Source organism: Labrus bergylta, chromosome 7, assembly GCF_963930695.1.
Source record: "Labrus bergylta chromosome 7, fLabBer1.1, whole genome shotgun sequence".
Lineage (NCBI taxonomy): Eukaryota > Metazoa > Chordata > Actinopteri > Labriformes > Labridae > Labrus > Labrus bergylta.
In genome coordinates this window covers 18,028,388-18,056,243 of record NC_089201.1, presented here as the reverse complement: position 1 = coordinate 18,056,243, position 27,856 = coordinate 18,028,388, and the positions used below count along the sequence as shown (strand labels likewise).

General features: G+C 42.5%; 1 protein-coding gene across 1 annotated transcript in view; it reads left to right on the top strand.

The window, feature by feature from the left end:
• The window catches only part of poc1b (POC1 centriolar protein B), a 49,631-nt gene extending 45,423 nt beyond the window's left edge, over positions 1-4,208 (top strand). Inside the window, exons 11-12 of the mRNA XM_020637210.3 lie at positions 952-1,260; positions 2,607-4,208. Coding sequence (XP_020492866.1) covers positions 952-1,260; positions 2,607-2,765 — 468 coding nt within the window. The 3' untranslated portion in view covers positions 2,766-4,208. The remainder of the gene's footprint in view (positions 1-951; positions 1,261-2,606) is intronic.
• The last annotated feature ends 23,648 nt before the right edge of the window (positions 4,209-27,856 follow it).

Here is a 27,856-nt window from a genome sequence, read left to right as displayed (position 1 = left end):
CATTATACTCCATTTCTCAAAACACATTTCCAAGAAAAGTAAAGATGATAAAAAAAAGTCGTAGTTCTTTTTTTTTTTTTTTCTATCTGTGGCTTTAGCTCTCCAGGCCTTGGATTACAAAATAACCTTGTGAACTTGTGTTTAGCCAGCAGGTTAGTCAGTCGATCAGAAAGTCAGTTGTTAAGTCAGTAATCCAGCAGTGTGAGTCATCGCCCTCCTTCAGTCTGCCGAGTTAGAACAGGCTCAAGGCCTCGCCACACAACAATGAATCAGGAGCGATGTTGTGCTGTCTAACCCTGAACAGCTTTATTTATCACTATTTCCATGTTAGCCTGCGTAATTACACTTGGACCTCTGTACATTTCAAACAGGGAAGTGACATAACATGTATGTTTAATATTGTTCGTGGTCTCTTTACAATAAATTACTTTTGCTAAGTTATTATTTGAGAGTGTTTTACTTTATTAAGATAGGAGATCTGAAGAGAGACAGGAAATGTTGGGAGCAGAGAGTGGTAAAGTGTCGAGGTTGGTTTCTAACCCATGGCCACTGCTTCTGTACGGGGGCGTGAAACAGGCTATGTTAAATATTTTAAGACATTGAGGGTGTTTTATATGTCTGGTCTATTGTGACAATAATTACACTTACATTATATTCAGAAACATCTGGAATATCTGGTCCTTTTTTCGCTGCCTGTCAAAATGTCCAACAGGCTGTTGAGGGATATTGGGCGTTAAGGGGCATCTTCAAAGATATTACATGTGTCACAATGGATATTTGATAGTGTTAGCTTGGCATTTGGTTTGCAGGCAAACTTCATGGCGGGCCTATATGTGCAGCACTTAAGGCAAAAAGGTAACACCTGTAGAACGGGCGAGGAGCAGAATGCACCACAACTCAATCAACTAAGAAAAAAAACAAAACATTCTCGCTCTGTCTTTTGCTCTGCAGCTCTTCAGTGGTCAAACACACTCATTCCCCCTGCAGACCGCCACCAACAGTCAGCACTCAAACGGTTTGCCGCCGTGTCACATGGCCACTACAAGAGTGGAAGGATGGATGGGAGAGGAAAGTGTCTGTTGGACAGGTGCCGCCGCCACCGGGAGCCAGACAGGGGTCAGCGGGGGAGGGAAAGGAAGGAGAGAGGAAGATGAAGAGGGGAGAGGGCATACACAACCACTAGAAGTCGTCTCTGGTCATCCATCAAGTCTGGACCTGACTCTACAGCACATCGTGCAACAGTTGGATATTCTCACACAGGTCAGTGAAGTAAAGTGAAGTCCCAAACTGTCGATTCAAGTCAGCAGCAGAGTGTGAAATCACCAGAAAAGAACATTAACAGTATATGACATTATGCCAAAATAGGCTATAAACTCCCCCAGACAAAGATATGCATAAAAAACAAACAACACAGAAGACAATAAAAGAAGGTTTTGACTATTTTAGATCTAAAACACATTTACATTTTTTGATTAGATGGTTATAAAAACACCTTTCCTTGCCATCCCACCACACAGCAGCTTGTATTCTGTTGTTTGTCAGCAGACGAAAGTGACAAGGTGGAACCTTCACAGAATACAAAGCAGTGAAGTCTGATGAATTGTTTTCCCCTCTTTTGTGTTCAGACTAAAATGTTGTTCTGTTTCTATTCGCGACAAAATGCCTTTTGAAGTATTTCCTGCATTTCTGCTTCCATCTTTTTTTTTAAAAAGGTATAATTACTTAAATGAAACTTCAATTACTTGGAAAAAAAACATACCATTTTCACCAATCAATGTCACCATAATTTTCCATTATTGTGGCATGGATTTTTTTTCAAGGTCTTCAGTCTCATCTGTTAAAATCTTTCTCTGCTCAGAATTTGCTCACGTTCAGCTTGTATCTCATGAATCTTTCCATTGATTCTGCTCCTCTGATTTTCCTCGTCCACAACTCTTCTCTTAGGGCTTCCACACTTGCAGAAAACTCCTGAAAAACTCCTGAAAAACTCCTGATATTTGCCGTATGTGTGAATGCAAACAGTCACATTTTTCACTCAAACTCCCAACCCTGGAGTTTCACCTTTCAGACCCCTAGTCTGTTCTCTGTAGCAAGTCCGAGTGAGCTGATGTGAGAACACAGCAGAATATTCTCAGGAGAATTCACCTCGGGCCAGTAGGAGAGAGTGGTGATGCTTATATCCTGTGACTGGAGTCAGTGCATAGACTTAATGAACGAGACCGCTACGATCTCTCTGCACGTAATTAAACAGCTTCATAATGTTTTCTGTTCAACAGAATGTTGTTCTCCGCTATTTTGTTGATAGTCTGATTCTAGCATTGATATAAAGGCAGATATTCTCATTATAGCGCTGTGTAGCGGACTCTGTTGCTTCGTCTGCTACTTCTGCCTCGTTTTTTTTATAACACGTCTTACCTGAGGAGACCCCCCCTCCCACCTGACAGGGATCGTCTCCTGCTGTGAGGAGCATATGTGAATAGCCAGGTCAGGAGAATATCTGGAGCAGTCCTCCTGATATTATCGAGATATTTTAAGGGGTGCATATGTGAAAACGGCTTGTGACTGCTTTCTCATTTCCTTCTTTTCCCACGTCCTCAAACGCTCAGACGGTTTCAGTGCTGGAGGAGCGTCTCACCCTCACTGAGGACAAGCTGAAGGAGTGTCTCCTCAACCAGTCCCAGATTCTCAAAGACGTGCAGAAGTCAGAGGAGAGGCGGAGGACGGAGAGCGAGGAGTCGGATGGATCGCCTGAAGAATTCACATGAGGACCGCGGGAAACAGACACAGACTGCACTGCTTACTCCAAAGACTGCTCAAGAGCGTGTGCTTTTGTACATATATATGTGTGTGTGTCTGTATGAGGTTTCTGATGTCCACTTAGGTGGTCTCTCTCAGGGGTCAGTGGGTAAATCAGGATTTGGGCAGGGCTTGAAGTGTGTGTGTGTGTGTGTGTGTGTGTGTGTGTGTGTGTGTGTGTGTGTGTGTGTGTGTGTGTGTGTGTGTGTGTGTGTGTGTGTGTGTGTGTGTGTGTGTGTGTGTGTGTGTGTGTGTGTGTGTGTGTGTGTGTGTGTGTGTGTGTGTGTGTGTGTGTGTGCTGGGGAGGATACTAACATCTCTTCTCCGTGTCTTTCTTCACTTCTTAAATATGTCCAGCTGTACACCGTAGCTCAGTCTGACTGGGACATTCCACTGTGTGTGTGTGTGCGTGCGTGTGTGTGTGCGTGCGTGTTACATCCATCGAGGACAGCTGCAGCTATGAAAACAGACGGTGCATGTCTGCTGTATGACCTCTCTTAATGTGTGTGTATTAACGTGTGTGCATTTGTATATTAGCAAATGTTTTATTAGCAGTCGGCTGTGTATGCAATAACACAAGTCCTTCGCATTTTTGTGTCTGGTTTTTTTTTGTCATTTAAAATGAGCATGTGCTCTATAATGCGTCAATTACACATCCCATAAAACAGGTTTCATATCAATAAATGAGATACAATACTGCATAAATGTTTTATTTTGCTAACTCCAAATTTGTCACCATGACTTTACCCAGACTTTTTCCTTCATCACGCCCCTCGGTAAAATGTTAGCAGGAAGGTGGAGTGAGTGTGAACTCAGCAGGTAATTATCAGGACTACTTAACAAGAGCTAGCAAGCGTGGTTGATGAAGTTTACATTATCTGATCGGTGAACAACCGGTGCAATAAATGTGCAAATAGTGAAGCTGCTTCATCTACATTTTTCTGCTTGATTTTTACCACGATTATGATGATAATATTAATACATCCAAAAATGCGTAGTTGTTTTGTTTTAACTGTCATAGCAGGCTTTTGCTTCATCGACAAGTTCCGAGTCATCCTTTTGCGTCCTGCCTCCTGAGATCCCCCCCTCCCCACTTTATCAGATGATTGTCCAACAGGGAAGGTCTCCGGCTGTGAGGTGAACATGTGAAAAGGCTAGGGTTTATCATTAGTTTATTGTATGCCCTGAGTCTTCATTAAGCAGACTTAAAGTCATTTCCATATAGAATATTGACCCTATAGTGCATTAAAATGAACAGAGAAGGTCAAGTGCAATGTCACTTATTAGTTACTTTGACATTTTCACCCACTGAAGTATCATTAGTCTGCAGTTCTCTTCAACACTAATGTTTCTGCTGTAATTATCATTGTTCTGCTGGTCATTGTCTTCCATAAAGCCATGTAACCCCATGATGTTATCTTGTAAAGCTTGTTCGTGTAATACGTGTCATTGCGCCTCTCGTCTCTACCGCTGACTGTGAAATGTTTTGTCTTGCCTCCACCCAGCGTGGAGACTTTAGCTGTTTATGTTTTTCCAGCAGCGGACATGTGGTGAGCGATGCGGCCGGCTTGGGAGGAAGCTGTAAAAAAAAAAAAAAAAAAAAAAAAAAAAAAGCCACACAAAGAGGGAGCTCTCCGCTGGCTGCTGTTTGCTCTCCTCACCACATCCTTCGCTTCCTCTCTGGCTTTACTGGTTTTCCTCCTTCTTACTTTTTTCTTTTTTCTCTTCCAGTTACATAAAGTGCAGCGGCCTGCTCAGAGAAGGGACCGGTTCGGGGGGGGGGGGGGACACAGGCTTCTGTGGGCCATAGACAATGCCAAAATAAGAAACTTGCAGAGTCTCTGTTTCTGTTGTCCATTGTGCAGAAATCTCATCACTGCCTTTCTTCCCCTGTCCACAATAATGTACATGAAAAAGCCTAAATGTGCTCTAAGATTAATGTTTAATTGTAACACAGTAGAAAAACTATTGTATGATTGAAAACAAAAGAATTTGACCAAATAGCTGTATGTGTTTTGGATGTGTGGGGAGTTCAACCTAGACCTAGACCTAACCAACCACGCTAACATTACAGCCTCCATCACTACAGAAAACACGAACCACTGCACACACAAGGTCAGCTGCAGCCAGAAACCACTTCTGTTCCTGCTTCACTGACATTTACACCAAGAGCATGATGGGATATAATCACCACAATGATGTAACTGTCCTGTAAATATCAAGACGTCAATGGATTGCAAATCGTATAGCTGGTATATAAAATGAAAGCGGGGACTGTGTGTGGTTTGTTCTTTGTTCTGTGGTAAATGTGAACTTAAGCGACTCCTTCAAGAAATAAGAAAACTACCTCATTTTGCAGAAAGGCCCCTGAAGGCCTCAAACTCAAGAACAGAAAACAAACTGTGCTGTAAAACCTTTTGTGTACGAAAGCAGGAGGCAGAGTCATGAGCAAACATTTAACGACCAATTTCCAGCCTCACTTCCACTTCGATCTCATTAAGTGCACACAGGCCTTGTTAAAGAGTGCACATACACCAGTTTGGTGTAAAGCCTTGTGTGTGTGTGTGTGTCTTTTATGTGTGGTAAACATGATCACATCAGCTGTTAATAGCTTCCTGGAGGAGGGGCTTCCTGTTGATATTGAGTAAAGAGCTGTTGCCACCGGGGGAGAGCATGCTCGCACATTACCGCTCAGCTGAGTGTGTTTGTATTTGTATGTTTGTCCTTGAGTTCACAGGCTGTGGAGGTATTTCTGAAGGCAATTATCTCATGTGTATTTGTGTTGGTTACTAATAATGATCCTTTATTCAGATATCAGTTATCTGCCAAACACCACAGTTTTGGACGCCCCTCGGTTTGCCAGGCAAACCAACAGGTGTTGCAGCGATGGAGGCGGGCAAGCAATCTGGTTCAGATATAACTGATCGTACCCGACCTAAAAAGCCTCTGCATGTTTCTAATAAGCTCCACGAGCAGAAATGTGCTCAAACTAGGATCAATATTGGAGATGCTTTTTGAAAAATGGAGAGAGGTTAGAACACAGAAAGGTTTACAGACTGATGTTGAGCTGGCTAAACACTGAAGCTTCTGTGTCCACGATTTGGCAACCTGCATGCTCATGGACTCCAGGGAGTAGGAGGCATGGAGAGACAGCTCTCTTCATTATGTTGAATGTTGGACTGCAGTACTCATTTTAAACGCTGCGTGTCAGAATTACATTTTGCTCCTTAAAGTCATCTTCAGTTTAAACAGCTGATAATTTGACAAGAATTTAGTATGTTTGTTTCAGGGGAAAGTGGAAGCCATCCCTGTGCTCTTGAGTCTGTCTTGAGTTTTTTCCACCTTGACTTTAAGAAAATGTTGCCTTCTGACTGCTTTTGTCCAGAAATATTTTTATCTAAGGTCAGATGATAATTTAAAAAACATTCATCATCATTTTACTCCACATGGTAGAGTTGTTGCTTCATAGCTGGCACAAGACGGAAGGTAAACATTATCTTTTGCTCCCAACTGAATCAACAGACATTCTCCTCCTCCTCCTCCTCCTCCTCCTCCTCTTCTCTCTTCTGCTGCTTCCTGCATGTCACTGAAAAAAAGGAGGATTATCTTTTCGGAAATTCCCCCTTAACCCCCTCCAGGGGATGATGCGATAAACGGAGACCAGAGACAAAGGAGGAGGGAGTGGAGAGAGAGAAAGAAGGACAGAAGGAAGACAGGCTAGAGGAGAAGAAGACTCTGCACCCACGCCTATTGAGTTACAGTGAGTCTACCTCTGAACTCAGGATGTGGCCTTAGCAGTAATTGATTGTAGGTTATCTAATGTACACAGCTACACACACACACACACACACTGTGACACCTGTTCAAATAGGTGCAGTAGGGGACAGATAAATATTGAAACCTGCGCACTGTTCAACTAGTGGCTCCTCTGTTTGTTTTTTATGTCTCTGTTTGACTTTTCCTCAGCCGGATAAAAAGCCGTCTGTTTGCCAGAAGGGTTTAACAACTTGCTTCCGTTGCCTCGCTCATAAAAACAACAAAACAGGTTTTCAGTTATGCATGATTGGCAGTTAAAGTTCTTACTACTGAGCCAGTAAAACGCAATCCCTGGCTTTCCAACAGGAGACAAATTAGCACAGGCTTGATCTTTAGGTGCACATTTATACAGCAAAACACAGGATTAATATACGCATCAGGAACTAGACTGGCCACCCGTACCGTGCCCAAGCACGGTACACTTCCTTGGCTTTTGGCACACTTCTGAGAGGTGTGCTTCGGCACGGTACACTTCATGCACAAGCACGCGGGTACACAACGCTGACAGCCTTCATTATGGACAACTCCAGAGTTTCATGGCTGTATCTGACTAAAATGACACAATATAAGCCACTAAGCAGCTGTCATGTTCTGTGTTGTTCGCCGATGTGCGGCCGCGGACTCGCCTGTGGACTCGGCCGCACGTCTATTTTATTTTTTAATTTATTTATGGCTGTGTCTGATTAAAATAGCTTAAAATAAGCTGTAAAGTAGCTGTCATGCTCTCTGTGTTTTTCTCTGATGTGCAGACGCGGATTCAACTGCGCGTCTCTTTTTCTCTCTCTCTCTCGTCCACCTGTTTGTAAACTGCGTGGGAATGGCGCAGCGGGGGGGGGGGGCGGGCAATCGTGCTTGAGTACAGCACGGTACAGATGACCAGTGAGACCGTGCCCTAAGTCTGCAAAGAGAAACAGTGAGCAAATGTGTGATTGACATTTTCAACATGACCTGACTGCAGGATCTGAGCATTTGTTCCAAAAAGTCTCACACCACCCTTAATCTGCTGTTGTTGACACTTTCACACATCGGCTCACCCCAACTTCACGTGGACATTTGACTCAGGAGGTTCATCAGTCATCAATCAGCTTCATTTGCCAGCAATTCTACTTCAGTTTAAATTTCTACTTTGACAAACATTTAACATTAAAATGTCCGAGTATGTACGAGCCAGTGCAATGGTGAGGAGGGCAAAGTATGCTGAAATTATAGGGTGAAAATAGGTGTTTATGTAACAGGTTCATTTACATCCAAATATATGCAAGTGTACAAGTATTTAGATTTGTCTGTACTTAAAGTAAAAACCATGTGAATAGGTTCCAGTGAGATGAGTGAAAATATTCCCATGGTACAGATTTGTTTCCAAAATATGAAGGTAAATAATGTTACTTAAAGACGCAGTGGATATTCTGCTCACTGTTTGGTTCCTATAATTGAATTTAAAAAAACAACAACACGGGGGCGCTGGTGACGCAGTGGTTAGTGCGCACACCCCATGTATGGAGGCTGTACTTCTTCAAGCGGGCGGCCCCGGGTTCAAATCCGGCCTGTGGCTCCTTTCCCACATGTCATTCCCCACTCTCTCTCTCTCCTTGATTTCCAGCCTTATCCACTGTCCTGTCTCTCCAATAAAGGCAGAAAAAAAAACCAAAAAACTCTTTTAAAACAACAACAACAACACTCAATTTATATTCTTGTATGAAAATCCAAACATTTGCTAAACAACAGATGTAATTTGATTGAAAACTTTCAAACACTGGTTGTTGTCTCTGCTCTTCATTTCCCCCGCACTAGCTGCTAATACATCAACGCACCCAAAGAAAACACGTCCAGAGGAAGCACATTTTTTAGGGACACGTGGCCCTGAGTACCAGCAGCCTGCTGCAGCGTAGCATGTCAGGACATCTTTGCAGACCGGTCTCAGCTTAAACACTCGTGGCCTGTTTTTACAAGGCTTAGTGTGCTGAAAGCTCATCTCCGGTGGAAAGAGGGGGAGCGGGACGGTGGATGAAATAAAAGTGAGGGGAAAAGAGAGAGCGAGGACGGTGGGGGTGGTGGTGGGGGTGGGGGGGGGGAGCAGCTGACTTCCGCACGGGGAAGGTTCAAAGGGAATTCTGCTCCTGCATGATCTGTTTGTTGTCATTTGATCCCTGAGTTGGGTTTTCTCTCTGTCCCTCTCTTTGGCCTTCCTGTTCCTCTCTTTCACTCACAGGAAACAGAGGGATGCATGTACACAAGGCCTCTGGCTGCAGGTTCACCCTTTTCCCTTCCTTTGTGAGCCAATAAAATGTTATTTGTTTCTCCTCAGACTTCCTGTATCCTGGGCACAGTGCACACAACCCCAAATAGTTTCATTTCCATGACATATAACCAGTTAATGTCCATAAGTGACTTACACTCCAATAAGCTACTAAAAAGTATTTCTAACTAACTCAAATCCTTGGCCTTTTTCTAGGAAAAAGTAATTAACTGCAGTAATCGCTGAATGCCTTTTCCTTCTTGCATTCCTTTGTTTAAGATATTTACATAACATGTCCGCTGACCGTGAAATGTTTCCTCAATGCTGGTTTTCCATCTGCCCCGTCAGCACACAGGTCATGCCACAGCAGAGAGTAAACACAGATATCCTTACTATCTGAACGTGTGTGCTTGATTTGTATCATACAAAGAAGAGAGCAAGTGTGTACTGATTCATTGAAAAAAAAAGCCATGTTTATGTACAGGCTAAAACAGCCGTTGTTTAACCAAGATGTGTCCAAAAAAAAATTCATATTTAGGGTCTGTGTCCACAGACATCGCTTTTGCCGCTGGCTGCGCCCACGACCTCTGTCAGAGAGCTTCTCGCCAGTGCTCGTTGTTGCTAGGTTACTAAAGAATAGTTCTCCTTCCCTCAATAATGTCCTTTCGGTGTGTTTAAGATAGTTTGTGGTGCTGAATATTGCCTTTAATTGAAGGAATTATCACAAAAATAACATGAAAACTATGTAAAGGAGTCATGTCCTTACATCAGCAGCAGCTGAACACCTGGGAAATGTTCCCGCCAAAAAGACGAGTGTCTCCTCCACCATTGTTGCGGTTTAACTTTTCTAAACAGCTGGGAACGTTTAGCTGCTGAGACATGCACTGATAATTCCTCGTTTGAGCCTTGACGATCCATTTATAAGGCTTCAAAAAAAACGATTAAAGATAAACCACAATTGCTTTTTGGGAAGGAAGTGTCTCTGAAAACATTAACAAGGCTGTAAATCAGCATTTGGACGAGTACGACAGAGAATGATTATACTTAAATTAGCAGTGAAGCCCTGTAGCAAAGTGCTAGAATCTATCTATCTAGAATCTCACATTCTGAGCACTGGCTTAGTTGTCTCAGAGTGCTTGGTGAATTCTTACAGAGCCCCTGAAGTCCCATAAAGTAAAAAAAATAAAAAATAAATCTTGACTTCAGGGGCTCTTGACTTGACATCCAAAAGCGAAATGATTGAGGCCTCTGGTTTTTCAATATAGACATATGAATTTGTCAAATGTGCCAGACATACAGAGGATCAAAAAGTTGTTTTTATCAGACCTCAGCGTAACAGAAAAACAAAATGAAAAGAAACAACAGATGGGAAAAATAAAATCAAAATAAAATCAGAACTTGATTAGACTAAACAAAGTTGCACACTTGACTATTTACAATAAATAATGCATTTCATAAACTGGTCTTAGTAATTTAAAAATGTTATTAACACAGCTTTGAAAGTCAAATATCCCAATGCCGTAACTTTATAACGCTCAAAGACTACGGCTGAGTGCGTCAAGTCACTTCACTGCATGTCTTATTCCCAGAAACAAAACAGCAAACTCTCTAACTCCACATCCCGTAAATGCTGCCGAGCTTCCGACATGGCTCCGTTTTCAGTTGTTTTATCTGGTTCCTCTTTCTCTGGAACAGGGACAAAACGTGGGAACACTCTCAGTTCCTCAGATAAGGAAGTGGTGGACTTCCTGGCGTATTGGTGTATTTTGGTCCGGAGCCATTTAGGTCTTAGGTCACTCTACTGGATCACACATCTTTCCTTCCTGGCCGTCCACAACCTGTTTGGTGAGTCCTGTCCAATCATTGTAGAATCTCCTGACATTGTCCTGCGTCGCTCTGTCTTTCACTCACTCACTCACTCACTCACTCACTCACTCACAGTGAGTGAGTGAGTGAGTGACTCACATGACTCACAGTTTGTGCCTTCTCAGAAGTGTGCGTTTCTGCTCCAGTGGATTCCGAGGAATACAGATTTGGAAGAGGTGCCATCTGGATGTGGGTGGCTGATGTGACTGACGCATCCTATCGACACACACACACACACACACGCACACACTTTTCCTAATTCACAAATGGTCAACATTATACTCATCACTTTGGTTTTGCGACGGAATCCTTAACTTTTCAACCATTTTATCATCTCTGATTTTTCACTTTAGTGCCCGTAGAACTTTTGATCATTCTTTAAAATTGAATGAAGTGGACTAAGATTTGCCCTAAACAACCTGTTGACACTTGTGTTGGCGTTACTACACAAACATTGTAAAAATATCTACTGAAAAACTAGAAGGTGAAACTCCTGTATCAAAAATGTTACCATCCATGGCGGTCTCCATGCTGGAAATCCTTCATAAAATCTAAACCTTCTCAAGTGCATTACTGCCACCTACCCTCACCTGATCAATAAAATAAAATACAAAACCCAAACAAGAACAACATCTGAAGATGTCAGCTTTTGGTCTGGCTCATTGTAAGGGGTATATGTCACTTTTTTCCTGACATTTTCTCCTCTTGATGATTAATCAATTATTGAAAAAGTTATATAAAGTTGAATGGAGAATGAAAATATCAAGTCATGAGTTGCAAAATTAGCCATTAAAAAGATTTTCTGAAAGACTTTCTTTCACTTGGAAGTTTTCATAAGAAGCTTACTCAGTTAGGTAAACATGCTCACCAGCTTTCCATTGATAATCTCACACACAAAGCATGCTGGTACATGTAGGCCCTGTGCCAGGACAGAGTGTAAAACACAGGGACACAGGTGTCATGCTCCTGGCTGATGATTTTATTAACTAGTCCATTGTAAAACCATTAGCCTGAGCTTGTGTCTGAACACCAACAACAGACTCTCAGTCTTAAACAAATATTGTCTTCAGCTGTGTGATGGACAGACGGAGAGCATGATACTCTCTCTCCTCATGTGAGTAACTGTGTCACTTGAATCATCTCCATCCCTCTGTTGCCTCTGTGCTCTCTCCCCTCTCTCTTCCTCTCCCTCTCTCTCTCTCTCTCTCTCTCTCTCTCTCTCTCTCTCTATCTCTGTCGTCAGGCCTCCATGTGTCTGCTCAGTCATGTGTTTGGCTCCAGACTCGAGGATCCTCTCCTGGTTATTGGTTTTATCTCTAAGCCTGCTTTCACAGTCTGTCCCTGAGTGGTCCACCTCAGAGGTGTGGAGAGGGAGGGATCACACATCCTTCTCACAGCAGCTAATGTTTTCTACCACACACTCATCGGTCGAATGCTGAAGATTCACAGTTTCTTACATCGGTGCGTGCAAATGCAGCTAACATGCTGAAAGGAAGCTTGTTTACAACTTGACCTCCAGTCACATGTGTGATGATATTTCCATGGAAAATAACTTTTCTGTGTATAACTTTGTCCATTCTTGTACTTTCAGCACCACACTAAGCTAAAGCCCTCTGTTCAGTCTCTGGGTCAGCTCCCACAATGCACCTGTGGTGTAGCCCACTTCCCTGTACGTCAATGTAGTGTCTCCTGCCACCACGCCGGCCGGCCTGATCCCTCGTTTCCTTCACCTTCCCTTATCCCTCCATCCTCCTTACCCTCACTGATTGGATTTAAAGGACACCTGCCTGCTTTCATTCTGCTGTTTGTCAACTGCTTTACGCAAATATCCTTACCTGCTGATCTCCTCTTTTCTTCTCTTCAACACACTCACCTTTGTGACTTTCCTCCTTATACGTCGTTTCTTGTTCTTTCTTCTCTTATGGCTGATTTTTTTTTGAGTGAAGTAGATTTGACCTTTACATTGTCAATACAAATGTACGTAAGTTTGAACCTACTATAACCAACATTAAAGCCACCACTTCTGCCGTGCAACTAAAGGTTTTTTCTTTCCTTTTCATGGGTGTGAATCCTCAATTTTTAAAATGATAAACGGACAAAAAACATAGGTGCACCATATATAAAACATGTTTGAATTGGTAAGAGGAGGGTTGATGTGGGCATTGTGAAACATGGAAAATATTGAATTCAAAAACTGAAATGTACCACTGGACACTCTCTCACTACCCCCCCTCCCCCCATTGCAGCAAAAAGTGAGAACACCTTACTGTGCCTCTGAGCTGTACCTGTCTCACACATACACATACCATGTCCTGTTTTAGCTAGATGCAAAATGACAAATGTTCATGCTCAGGGGAAAGATTTTAATAAGCAAGGCTTTGGTGTCACAGCCACCGCTTGATTCTTCTCGTCACCCTAATGATTCATTGACCTTTCCACTGAATGTCAGGACAGCAGAGTCACTTCCAATCTTTTGCAGTCACCTGGCAAGTCCTCTATCTTACCTAAATAACCTAAATCACAGCTAAATCTTTGCAACAATCCTTACAGCTACCAATAGATTTATCACTTATACAAATACAAAGCTAACTGAATTTAATAACTGTCAGCGTGTCAATCATAAAAGAAAAACATGGCTTAAATTAAGGTTTAGCATGTTAAATACATTTCCCAGCTCACAAAATATCTCCAAAGCTGACTTTTGGGTTAGGGCTAGGGTTATTGGTTGGTTGGTTCCATTCTTACTCACTTCTTTAATACTATTTCTGAACCAAAATACAAACTTTTAAAACTTGGAATTTACAACAAAACACAAAGAAAGTATACTTAAATACTGTCCTCTAGCCTTTGATGATATGTATTGATGCTGTGTGGTGTGCTGTGAATGACTTGGAGCTAAAACAAACAGAATTATTATTATTTTTTTTAAAGATAACCAACTCAGAACCACCAGATGTTACTCATTATTTGGTCGACAGTGCACACATTGACATCTGCTAGCAGGCAATGATAGCAATCAATTGTACATACTGGGGGTGCTGGTTTGGCACAATTGGTGGAGCAGGCGCCTCTCAGGACGGAGGCTGCAGTCCTTGTCGTAGCTGGTCACAGATGCAACTCCCAGTCCTGACACTGTCTGGTGCATGTCACTCCCAACTCTCTCCCTATTTTCTGTCACACTTTGTCTTTCTTATCCAAGTAAAGGCAAAAGTAAAATAATATATGATCTTGAAAAAAATATTCCTTTCTACTTGTGTGACCTGGTGATATTGCAAATCTTAACAGGAGAGTTGGAAAGTATTTAAAAAACTGGCCAATGCATTGTTGTTTTTTCATACCTAAAACACATGGAAGAATACCAGCTTCATCCTTTAATGGCAACTTATAATTAAGTCTTAGAAAAACAATAGCTGTTCCCTACACTACATGATCTTTGTTAACCCTATGTGTGTGTCTGAGTGTTTTGGAAAGCTCTACTTCCTCAACAACCACTCCAAGCCTCTTATACAGCAACTTGCCAAAAAAGAAAAATCTTTCCTCAAGAACACAACAGAGCCCCCCTACTCCCAGTAATCCCCACCAGGTGTTGGCCAACTCATCCCATGCACTGACCCCCTTCCACCCTCACCTTCCTCCACCTCTTCATCATGTCTCCATTCCTGGAATCAGACATGTCTTCCTCACCCACGAGGAGAAGCACTTTGTTTCTGGCAACCTCTGCTGTTGTTCGCTTTCTTTTGGCTTCCCTCCCTCCAGATCAACCCTTCTCAGCCTCCTCCTTCTCTTGTCTGCACTCTCTCTACCCTCCCTACTCAAACGTCCGGACATCCTAGGTCCATCTGTCAGCGAATCTATCCCCAAACTGGAGAAAGGAAGGGGAGTGAAGAGAGGAAGGGGTTGATAGACGAGAGAAAGCAAGAGGAGCAGCCAAAGGCCTTGGATGAGACAGTGCTTCTTTGTCAAAAATGGCTCCTGTCTCCTCCCAGATTTGGTAAACAGAAATATTTATTCACTCATGGCGAAAAAATGCCCTTCTTCTAGATATTCATCAACCTCATGGCACTTTGCTTTGCCAACAACAGAATAACCTGAACCACTGCTTTGAAGTTTGCTTTTATCTGTTCATTAGCCTTTCAAGATGTAAACAGTTTTACAAAGCATTTTTGTAGAATACCATGTGTTGAAGAATTAGTGATCTTCCTATGGGAAGATGAGCATCTTCCCCTGTCTTCCCCTCCGAGGCCTTGATTTCACGCATCATCAATCGTGACCCGTGTAACCCAATAGGAAACCTTTGTTCTCAACATCAAAGAGGTCCCACTGGACCAGAGATCAATCAGCAATTGATAGCACAAAGCGGATTCCACCCATTTGGAAAGCCATCAATACCGTGACCAATGAAGGGGAATCCCTCTTGAGCAGATTGATTGATTTGATAAAGTCTCTTCCTCTCTGATTCCCAAGACATCTGTATTTAATTTCTTGTTCAAATCTTATTTTCATCGTGTTGTTTTGTCCTTCATGAAATCTCTGGCATTTCTAGATTCTTAGGTTTACCATGAATATATTTAGTTTTACAAGTGTTTTGAGTTATTTAATTTTCTTAAATATTAAAACATTTTCATCCCCATTGAAACTCCAAAATCAGAAGCAATAAAATAAAAAAGACATTGCTGAATGATCTCCAGGTCAGATCTTACACACATGCACAAAACGTAAACAAATTGTCATCATAAGCAGTTTTCTATATACATTATCTACATAATTTCAAGAGGCCTGCTCCGGAGATTCTCCTGACCTAGCTGTTCTCATATGCTCCTTACAGCGAGAGACTATCCCTGTCAGACGAGAGGGGGGTCTCCTGAGGTAAGATGTGACATAAAAAAGAACGTAAGTAGCGGACAAGCAACAGAGTCCGCTATAAGATGCTATAATGTGAATATTTGCCTTTTTATCAATGCCACGTGTAGTTCAACGCAATCACCATTTCAACGCAAGAGAGTAGAACAACATACTACAGAACTGAAAATGTAATGTAGCTGCTTCATTACATGCACGGAGATGGTAGCACTCGCGTGCATACACTCTACGCAGTCACAGGATATACTGTAAATTTCACTCCCCCCTCCAATTGGCTTGAGGTGAATTCTCCAGATAATATCAGCTCACTCGGTCTTGCTGCAAAAAAAATACTAGGGGTCTTGCAGGAGAAACTCAGGTTCACACATCGAGCTCCTCCGGCAAATATCAGGAGTTTTCTACAAGTGTGAAAATGTTTATAGCATTAGGCCCTGTTGCTTTGTTCACAACTTCTGTGTTGTACATCGTGTCTTGTCTCCTTAAGGCCCTGACACACCAAGGGCCGTCGATCTGTGTTGTACATCGTGTCTTGTCTCCTTAAGGCCCTGACACACCAAGGGCCGTCGATCCTCGTCGGTGAGCGGTCGTCGCCCTAGTTTTTGCTGTGTGTCTGGCTCGGCCTCTACCCGTCGCTATCCATCGGCCCCAGTTGGCAGCCCTTGTTGCTACTAGTTCTTTGCCGTCTGCTTGGTGCGTCAGGGCCTTTAGACCCCACCACCACCACCTCCCGTCTGACAGGGACAGCCTTCTGCTGTGAGGTGCGTGTATAAACAAGCAAGTCGGGAAGATTTCAGGCAGCCTGCCTAAAAGTTTCTAGAAATTTCAGGAGTACAGAAGTGAAAATGGATTCAACTTTAGACTTATTTTCACACTTATTTTCTATCTGGTACCTCTAGTCCTGTCAAACCCAAAGTGCCTGTCTCGACACATCTCACCGTGTACTGTCCCTTTTTGCTAAACAGGCTGTGACCTCCTGACCTCACAGCCGGTCTTCCTGAACACAGAGGGGAAATGGGAAAGGGGCCTGTGTTGTGGCTAAGCCATGATCAGGCGCCAGGAAGGCAGGAAGTAAATTTTTCTCATAAACAATACAGATTCAGCACTTTTAAGAAAGAGGCACAGAGCTGTTTGTTCAGATGAAGCACATAAACAGACAAAATAATAATGTTAAGCATGCAACATCGACCAAATAACAGTTTTTGATGTGCTGTAATGGGAGTACCCCTAGCCCAAATTTTAACTTTAGAAGTTACATCACTTACTCAATGACCACTACATCTTGATTCATGAAAGAAAAGGGACCCCTAAGTTGTTCAGCAATGCACACAAATTTGTTGTTGGGCCAGAGGGGGGGACTTGGGATTAATCCAATGCCTGTCTTAGGAAACATTTATGTGAAAAAAAATAATGGGACCAGATACACTTAACTGCGTTAAATGTGACCTCACTAACCAATTATTGGAACAAGGAGAAAATAAACCATATCAGTATCCAAGTTGGTTGGTTTTCATTTGCTCTTAGATTGCAATTTTTGATGTTGACCATCTTTGAAGAATTCAATGAGACCATTGGCATTGGTTCCAATTAAGTCTTATGTCAACATTGGGACAAAGTGGTGCATTAATGAACCTTTTCTTGGATGGTGCACAGGGTGAACAATCACCCACTACATCAGACAACAGGGTAAATTCCATTCATCTAGCTTTGACCTATTAATCTGGTGACAAGCTTTTATTCCGCAAAAGATTAAATTAAGATGTACTGTGTTTGTACAAATTTTAAGGAGCAGTAATTTTGTGTATCAATTACTTTGTCTTTATTTTATATCTGTGGAGAGAAAATGGAAACCCCATGTAGGCTACACAACAATGTTTCCGACAGAAAAGCCTTAACTCAAAACTTTACATAATCCCAAATAAGAGTTAAGGAAAACTCAAGCAGCATGACATCAGATCTCCTCAGCATCACATGCCATCAGCCCTCAGTTAGGCCTTGCTCTCTTTCCTTCTGGCACCTGTAGCCTATATAGTCATCTCTGGCGGTGGTACAGTAACCCCCACTCCTGTTGTCTTGGCAGTCTGCTGTAGTATGCTGAGCAGGCAAAGGGCCAGTCAGTGAGCAGCTGGCCCTCGGACAGTGACGTTTGATCTTTAGTGGGGCACCGTCAGCGCTGAGCCTTCCTCGGATGAAGTTCTTTGTGCTTAAGTGGCATTAGCGGCACAGAGATCCTTTAAGACACCGCAGCGACGCACGAGACCTGTGGGCAGCTGGCCCTGTGCAGGGCTGATGGGATTGAAAGTGTTGTGGCTACACCGGGAGTCAGTCAGTCGGATGGGGATATTGGCAGGGGAGAGTATTCCATTGGTGCCAAATCTGGCCTGGTTCAAATGCCTAATAAAACCGGTGCAAGGGTTGGGGTGGATATGGTGTGCCAATGCCAAGGATTATGGGTATTTTTCTTTTCATCCTCTGTGGGAACGGAAATATGTGTTGGAAGATGAATGGAGAGAGGGGAGTGCACGTGTGTCCTGGGAGTGATGAATATGACGCATGGATGACTATAAAAGGGGCCGTTTATGGATTGGAATAAATTTAGTGGCCAATTAACCTAAAGACATTTACTGCTTGTTTTGTTTTTTGGGAATGTAAAAGTATTGGTGCGTTTGTGCCCACGTGCTGGGCACAACTGGTGACAGTTGGTTACTCAGGTTGCCCAGCATTGAGAGTGGTAATTGCTGAATCTTGAGCATTTAGCTAGCAGCTTTCAACTCTGAGTGTAAAGTGACAGACTGCTCACTATCTATGTGTGTCACTGTCACAACTGCTAAAGCGTTGAAAGAAAATCGGCTTCCCGGGATTTAAATTACCATGTTTACATGGTTATATTTACTCTAGGTCTCAATGGTAATAGTGACAAAAGGCAAGTTGCAGTCAGGCAACTTAGCCTTTAGACGTCCTGTTGTTAAGTGGACTTCAAGGAAAACATCTGTTTAATCAATATCTAAATAAGTTTCAAATTACTTAATATCTGGAAAAGAAAAAAAGGGATTGAAATAATAAATATGCAATCAGAAGTATGATTTTATAGTCAGTAAGTTTACATGCACAGTCAATTCAATCTTTGATCATAGCTTGATAAGGCCATTTAAATTGACTTTTATCCTTGTCCCAGTATACAAGCACTAGAGGAGAATTTGATTTATTGACAGAAGTATATTTGACTCGGTTAAAGTATAGTGGTAATATGCCCCCTTTAAGCTAGTTACTTTTGGACGTTCTCCTGGTACACATATTACGTCACGCAACAAACAAGTTAGTACTCGGCAAAATGTTCTTCTTAAATCCATGTTCTTCAAAATGTCTTACTCCTTCAGGTGACACAACATAAACTGTGTCTCCACATTTGATCAGAAATGCGTGGTGGTTTCGAGCTGTCTTTTACGTGGCTGGAACTGTGGAGCATGCCCAGAACTCCTAGGCCTGTTCAGAGGTGTATACTTGCAAGCAAATACTGACCCCCAACAGTATTATGCTGGCGTGTTAGTCCAACTTCAAGAAATTCGACTTCCATCAAAGAAGCTTGTCTTTTTGTATAAATATATCTAAATATAAGGAAATATGTTTGCTGAAGAGTGCAAACATCTGTTGGCCTATCAGAAAAGTACTGCATGTGCTTCAACTAATCAACTAATGCCTTTATTGCAACAGCAGTAGTACAAAACAACAAGTGGAAATGCACAGCTTATCAATGAAGTGTTCAGAGGACTTCCAAACTTTTGTAACAGGATTTCCTCAAGCACGTTGCACCAAAGTTCAGGGGTTGCCGCTGCAAATGTTGGATTATCTTTTCATCTTTGATCCCAACTTTTGAACAGCAAAGTGGAGACCACATCCTCTTAGCTGAAGCAAATTACCCGCTCTCTCCAAAAACCCACGTTATTGTTTATCTTCAGGAGCGTGTAAGACTCCTGGCTTTACGTCCCTCAAAGTTCCTTACAGCTAATTTCTTCCCTGCCACTCAGTCGGTCAGAGGTCATCCCTTGTACTAATTGTTCCAGTGGGGATGGAGTAGAGCAAGGCCTGTTCTCCTGGACCGACTCCAGACATCTGAACAATGGTGTCCCACTGTGTGGGTGGTGTGAGTGAGTGGCAGCCTGGGTGGCCCACAGCCACACAACACTTGGGGGTTGTGGGGTCGAGTCAAGCAGAGTCAGTTCTTGTTTTGCTGTATAGAAAAGACCCTTTACTTTTTGTTAACATTTACAAAGCACTCAAAACATTCAACGAGTTGTGTCAATCTGACACAGAATGAGAATTCCCCCAAATGTTGGTTTAACATGAGATGTAAAAGCATGCAAAGCTCGGCATAGGGAGAAGAACCTTTAATTAAACACATATCCATAGTACATATACGTATACCAGATATTCTCACAAAGTCCAAGTCTAATCTGCCATTGATTTTTGCACATTTCCACTTATTGTTTTATCAGTTTTCCAGTTGGTTGAGTATTATATTGTGGTCAACTAAATACCTTAACCAGAGTAGTCTCAGTGCTGTGATGTGGTTGAAAACCTGACTGGAGGACAACAAAGGAATTGTTCAATGTCCGAACTATGGTCTAATGGTGTGATATTAACTTTAAGAGTTACTATAACACCCATATGTGATTATTGAAAATCTCAGTGTCCAGATTTTGGTGTTGGTGTTTATCAACCTCCACTCTTCTTGGAAAGCATTGTTCGAGTTTTTTGGAGCCTTGCTGCAGGGATTTGCTCGTTATCATGCACAAAAGAATTTGTGAAGTAAGTCATAGATGCTGGTTGATGAGGCCTGGCTTATAGCTTGTATTCTGCATTTGAATTCATCCAAAAGGTAACAGGTAAGGTTCAGGTTAGGTTTGATGTCTAGGTCTGCATGGGTCAGTAGTTGTTGTTGCACAATAGAGTTGCTCTGTGTGTGAAAATAATAGTATGTGTACAATCATTTCAGCATCCCATAGCTTCAGGATTTTTCCATTAATGAAATGGTACATAGCTGGGTTCTTCTTACATTTTGGACTTGCCAGAAATTATCCAATCACATGGGATTCCCTGAAACAGCTACTTGACACGAGTGTTTCTTTAAAAAATTGCAGTCATAGTGTGATTTCAGGGATGTATTGAGTTCAAACTCAGCTCAAGTTGTGCTGCTCTCTGCTTGTAAGTCTGGTTAATAGTTTGCCCTCTTTTATCATTCATTGCAGCTCTAACAAACTTGTAAAAAATGTGATTCTTAAACTTTTTGCAAAAAGCGCAGAGGATCACACCTTGCACAAACTTAAATGTCAATAGAGTTCTGTAAGGAATATTTTCTTTCATAACTTACAGATTTCCCTTAGTGGAATCAACAAGAAATCTTGTTCCTGTTGACGCACAAGGCATCCACTTACTTTGTTGGTAGGAATACTGAGAAAGAAAGGTAAAAACTCCTGCTTGCAGATACGTGGCTGCAGTGCCTACATGTACCAGGATGCATTGGGCACCAACAGGCAAAACATTTTTGGGATGGCATTTTTGCTCTTTGTAGTATAGTTTTGTTGGTAGTTAGCAATCAGGGTTGTTCTTCTTTCAGGCCACCATGTCCGTCATATCACTTGCTGTTGGCTTAGAAAATCAACATATTCTGCAGCAAAGATACAGATAACACTGGCAACCTCTGCATGTGCTTATCACAACAACTCAGACAGATAAAGATTAGCTTTACTTTGTCTGTATCACACGCTATACAGCTGAAATGGGATGTTGTGAAATGTTGATGAAATGTTGTGTATCTGGCCCTGCCTAATGCTTTATGGATTTTTTTAAAGGAAATATATTGTTGACTTTCAAAGTTTCTGTCTTCATGCAGGTCCTCCTCCTCTGGTTTGTCCTACTAACCAGATGCTTATAGTAATAACTGCTACAGCATCCTAATTACAGGGGCCACTTCACTTAAGGTCACACAACGACCAGCAAATCAGCAACAAACAACCACATAATGTCCCTCATCCTGCTCGCCATCTCCTCCTCCCAGCCCAGTGATTACCCACGCTGCTTCAGGGCCTCCTTCCTTTTCCCCAGTGTTTACCGCATTCCTCCCATACTTTTCATCCATACTTGCATGGGAAGCTCCAGAACATGCCAGGATATCTGAGTGTCTGCGTGTGGGGCTGAAGCAGCTGTCGAGGAGCGAGGGGTCTTGCCTGAACTTGCTGATCCCGACTCATTTCCTGACTTGTGGTTGCTGTTGTGAAGCTTAGTCGGTTGTTATTGAGGTTGAGGGAGGCCACGCGGCGCCGGAATGAATCAAGCTCAGACCTCATCATCTGCTGTCACAAGGAGTTTGTTGTCTTTCTTTCTGACTCTATATACAGGCACCTATTTGTCCCAATGGAGATATTTATAGACATCAACATGAGACATTACCAGTGTCCAAGTTTCCCAGTTACTGGAGAAGCAGATTGGGGTTTTCTGCATGGAGAGGGCTTGAAAAGGTCAAAAAGCTCCAGCAGCACTTAGTGGCCTTCATCAGGGTCATCACCTGACACAGGATCCCAATGTTATGAGGATAAACTTCAATTTTGTTCTCTTTAATAAAGGTTTAAAAATTCAACATTAACAAGACGTCATAAAATCACTAAAAGCCCCGGGTTTCCTCAGCTACGTATCGTTTAACGCCAGTGTTCCAGTGTTTAATATTTCCTGCATGTTTTTCAGGAAGGGATGAGACAATTCAATCACATCACATTGTGGTTGCGGTCGGATGACGCTGAGTCCACCTTGTTTATGCAGTAGTTTGGATTACAGTGATACAATGACCCTTTGTGTAAGATGAGGACTTAAGGACAGACACACCCGTGTTGTCTGGCAGTAATGCATACGACTCTGCACATTTCCACTTGTTGTTTCATCGGCAGCTGTTTGCCAGCACTTGTTGACGAGGTGCAGTAGACATCATTTGTGAGAAAAACAAGAAGTCTGAAGAAGTTGCGTAAAAAGACTTGACTTATTCTGTAACGAAGCCCCGCCGTCATTACATCTCTGTACATTCATATTGATTTCTGCCACTGCCTAATATTGGTGTCCTATTCTGGGAATTCCCATTGCATTACAACGTTTCAGAAGCACAATTATAGAGAAACTGCCAATTTCCACTCAGCGCAATATGCCATTGTTCGCCGCCACTTGAATCAACGCTCCTGTTTCTACAGCGAGCACCACAGAACGTCTCCGGGGTGTGCCAGCAGCACCACTTTCCTCTGCTCTGTTTTAAATTCACTGCAAGGCTATTTTCTACAGTTCGCTGCAAGCATGTGTCAAGCTTGACATAATAGATTGATGAGTCCGGTCAATTTCAAATTAAAACACAAAATACAGACTCATGATTGTATTTTCCATCACTTTATCAACTTTAAGTCAAAACAGGCACCAAACGAACAACAAATCATCCTCAGAAAGACATAATAACATCTTGTTTGCATATTTATTCCCACCTAATCTTGTAGTTCTCCTATGATGTGTGTACAGCTGCTCATGGCTGCGCTCCACTGTGCTCATGCTCCAGAAACTGACCCAGTGGGGCATGGTGCACGCTGTCTGACTGAGTCCACAAGTCCTCAATGTCACTCCTTTCGAGTCCACAGTTCCAGTTTCTAAATATACAAAGTAAAATCGTAAACACTGCAACAGCAGGCAGAGCATCTACAGCAAGTGCAAACATGTCTTGTTGTGACTGTTGCCTGTACATTGAGTCCACTTGCTGACGTCTGCACAGCTGTTCAGAAAGCGAAACACACACGCTGTCTTTTCAGAGGTCTGACAAGGAATGTCAAAGATGTTCTTGATAAACAAAGGTGATTCTGTGCAAGCGAGGCAACCTAATTTGGAAAATTCTCACTGAATTACATAAATATTTCCACTCAAGGTTCGTCAATGCACCTCTCTTGCACCCTTGTCCCCTCTACCCCCTTCCTCTTTCCTGTTTTGTCCTTCTCTAACGTTTCCATTGCGTCCTCCTGAAATAGTGTCTCAAAAAAGAATAGGATCACATTAAAACTCATAATACACTTTCACAGCTCAACATTGTGAAACTCTCCCCTTCCCCTCCCCATTTGTGTTTCCTGTTTTCTTCATGCTTGTTCTCATCTGTTTCCAGTGGGTCTGTTTGTTTGCAGACCTACTCTCAAAGGACGCCCTTCACTGAAACGTTTCCTGTTTTCACTTAAGGCCGCAGTAGTGAAAAGTTCAGGGCAACAGTCCTGCACTTCTGTCCACTTCAACCAACAGCACAACACCTTGACTTTTCCATTACCTACTCAGGGAAAAAATTCCGCTGATATCAGCTGGTGGTTGTGAAAAAGCAATCTCAACTCAATATCTAAATTACTATTCACAATGTATCTGATGCATTTCGGAATGCTTCTCTATGGCAATTTCCATCTATTATGTGATTGGTAACCGTTTAGAAACCGTGCTTTACAATGTAATGTGTAGCCCCGGCTACACAGACTTTGCGGAAAAGTTCATATATAAATGTTACGTTCCCCGAAATGGCTAAGGGATGAACTGAGTAACAATAAAAATTGAAAATCAGGATTGAAGAAATAAGACGGGGAATTTGGAAAACTAAATTATTTATGAACAACTTAGAGTGGATACACAATTGAACTGAAAACTAGTTTCTTTTAAAACACAACTAAAGAGAAGCCAAACACTGTCAAAACTAAAGAAACTATTAACTATGGCAACAACACCCTTCTTCCATTGAAGAAGTAAAAAAAGCTCTCGCTTCCACAAGATGACTGTATGACCCACAACCTCTCTCCTTTCCTCTCCTCTCCTCTCTCTCCCTGTTTTTTATGCTGAGTCCCTTGATTAATAGTTGGCATCAGGTGAGCTCAATCACCAGCTGTAGTGGGGAGAGCCCCAACCTGCTGAGCGACAGGAGAGGGCGAGAGAGAAACACTAAACACACACACACACACACAATGGCACGGGACAATAAAGCATTTTAAAACTAAAACTACCAAGTCCAAAGTTAGTCCAATATAAAATGTACTGTAGCTAAACCAGTTTAAATGAATGTTTTTTTTCCTGCTGTTTTTATACCACATTGTGTGGAAACTTCAGCATCAACATCATTCTATATGCAGATGATGTGGTTATATACTCTTCTATAGAGTTTTTCAATTTTCCTTTCTGTGCACGAGGGTCAGCAAACACTGTAGAAAGACTAAGCTGATGTTGGCTCTTGACATTTCTCTCAAGGCAACATATTGCATAAAAACATCTTTCACATAACATCACAAGATATGGAAGAAAAAAGGAAGTTGGTCATATCAGAGTAAACAATATGATTGACCTACTTTTACTTCTTCAGGAAAGTACTGCCAAATCTAGGTTGATAATTAAATAGTAAGTTGAGTGCTTAACTGCACAAAGGCACGCAAGTGAGAGGAGAGAGTCCATCAGGCTTTTTTAGATATGTACGTGCGAATGCAAAGTGACAGAAATGGGCCAAAGGCTGAGGGAGATGGACACCCAGTGAAGGGGAAATCCTCTCTTTGGGATTCACACACACGTACACGCATACACTTTATGGAAGCTGACCAAGCCCTTTACACAATCCCCAACTCCTTACACGCACACACGCACACATACACACACACACACACACACACACACACACACACACACACACACACACACACACACACACACACACACACACACACAGAACAGGACAGCAGTCAGGGGATGCAAAGCAGAACCAGAGAGTGATGGAGCTGTTGATAACACTGGAGCCGCCATTGTCTTCCCAGAGTTTAGGCCATGGGTGTGTGTCTGGAGCTGTCATGACACAGCTGGAGGGAACCTCCCTGGAAGTGTTTGTGTGTTTTCAGTTGTTTTCTTACTAAAAATGCAGTCCAACATGCTTGCATTATAACTGATAAATAAAAGCAGTTAACTTTTTTTGGGTGTCATAACACATTAGAACACTTGTAGTAAGCATGCAACCTTGAAAATGATTTTTTCATTTTAGTGAGCATAATTTCACAAATGACACACAGAAACTTACAGCACAGGAAATAAGATAAGTGTGTATGTAAGAGCAGGACACGTTTTCACAACACAGGAAACACGAGCGCCTGCCTGTCTGCGTCTCTGAGTGTGTGTGTGTCTGCTTGAGTGTGTCACCCTGTGTGCTCCCCAGTCCCCTGGGTGATGTAGGTGCAAATGATTTCTGTGATTAACATGTGAATGGGTGGTGGAGACGGCGGCTGACACAGCAGAGACGAGATGTCACTGTGGGTTGAGAGAAGAAGGGTCTCCTCTTCATTGATGCAGTGACACTCCTTTTGTCATTTACACTGAAAGTCAAGGAGTGCCCATTCTTTTTCTTTATCCTGGCAAACTTAATCAGTAAAACAAATGGATTTTAAGCTAATTTATTACAAACCAATAGGGGGAATTATGGAACAATTGAAGGCTGGACCCACTGTAAATGTTTGTTATTCTTCATTTGAGCTGCTCACTTTTTTTATGTTCACATTGCCATTTGGAGAAAAATAGTGTTGCATCTTTTCCCATGTGAGTTCTTGGCTTGTATCAATGATTACTTCCTGCTCTCAATAACAGTTCCACCCACGCCAAATGAAGTCAATTCCGAAGTTCAAAAGCTGCAGTTTAACTCCACTTGTGGTTGTCTCTAAATGCCTAAGAATCTTGGAGCAGCACCAAAAAGTGGTTTAGGTCTCAATAGCTAAGGTCTTAGGGGTATATAGCTAAGGGGTATAACTATAACTCATCTGTTTTGATGGCAAAGAGTTATTCATAAATTAGCATACTTTTTGAAGAAGGATGTAGCGGAATTGACTGACAGGTTGGTGTGTTGCAGCGTTTGCCAGGAGACTTAAAGCCTGCCTCAGCTCCACCTTTTTGTCTGTTAGATTGCCTATATTTAGCTTGAGTCAGCATTCTCAATATGGCGACGGCCATCGTTGGGTGTCATAACGCCTCTTGTTGGCGTCACTCAGGCAGGGTTATCCTGATAATATTTGGCCTGATTATATTTTACATCAGCTAAAAAAAAATACTTTATCTGCAGCTTTTGCCCACAGCTTCCTAAAACTGAGTCAGCACTCAGAAGCCCACAGCCTTCATCACGGCAGCACCACAACCAGGAGAAAATGTCTCCTGGAGAACAGTGTGTACAGTACAGAGATGTCAAGGGCATCGCGTGCCGTTCACCTGTGAGTGAGCGTTTGCGTGGGTGTAGCTCTGGTGAGCGGTCTTGCTCCCGTAAAGATGTAATCAGCGTGATAAGAAAAGGAAGCATGCAGTCTTTATCTGTGAGCAGGAGTCTGACAGCTCCTCCTGTTTTGTCTCAGAAGTCTTTTCTTCACTCCTGTCTTTTCGACCTCATGCTTCATGGCCTTCACATTTTTGGATTCATCTTGTTTGATTGGAACAAGATGTGTGGCGTTTCTTTACTTCAGTTGTTCACACACAAGTTTTAAGTCATTTAGCGCTTGATTACTGACACACACTTGCCCCTCAGATAAAGTGAGACACACCTTTTTTTTTTGATTTACCTTAAAAAAAAGTTGTCCACACTAGCTAGCCCCTGAGGTGGTGTCGGAGCAGGCCGTTCATTGATGCTGTCGTGATGGTTTAGAGGACGACACAGTCCGATGGTGGTGGCTGGGCGTCGGGTGATGGTTGGGATGGCACAGTCAGATGGTAGTGGCTGGGCATCGGGCGGTGGTTGAGGGACTACATTGTCTGAAGGTGGAGGCTGGGTCTCAGGAACATCGGGTGGTAGTGGTGCCAGTTCACCTCACTGAAGGTTGGGGGAGCTACCTCTACTGGAGAGCCTGGCTTCTGCTGCCGGAACAAGGCCTACTGCTTGTTGCGATGATGCACCTCAACATGCCGCAGAGACTACAGTAATTGCTAACTAGCATGTGTGCACTGAAGGACCTAGGCTTGCAATATAAATACTTAAAAACAAATACATTTTTGGTAAAAAATTGCAGATGGCTATCTTGGAGTACCCATGCTTTTCTCACTTCTGTTCCTTTTTTTCGTTCCTGTTATTTACTCCTTCCAAGGCACACTTATAACGGCATTAACACGATTTTCTCTAATCTGTTAATCCTCAAACTTAAGATATATTCATTGTTATTGTTCTGTTCATATGAAAGCATCTTTAAAGGTGAGATACTTTAAATAAAGGGTTAGAGATCCTAAACTACCACGTTT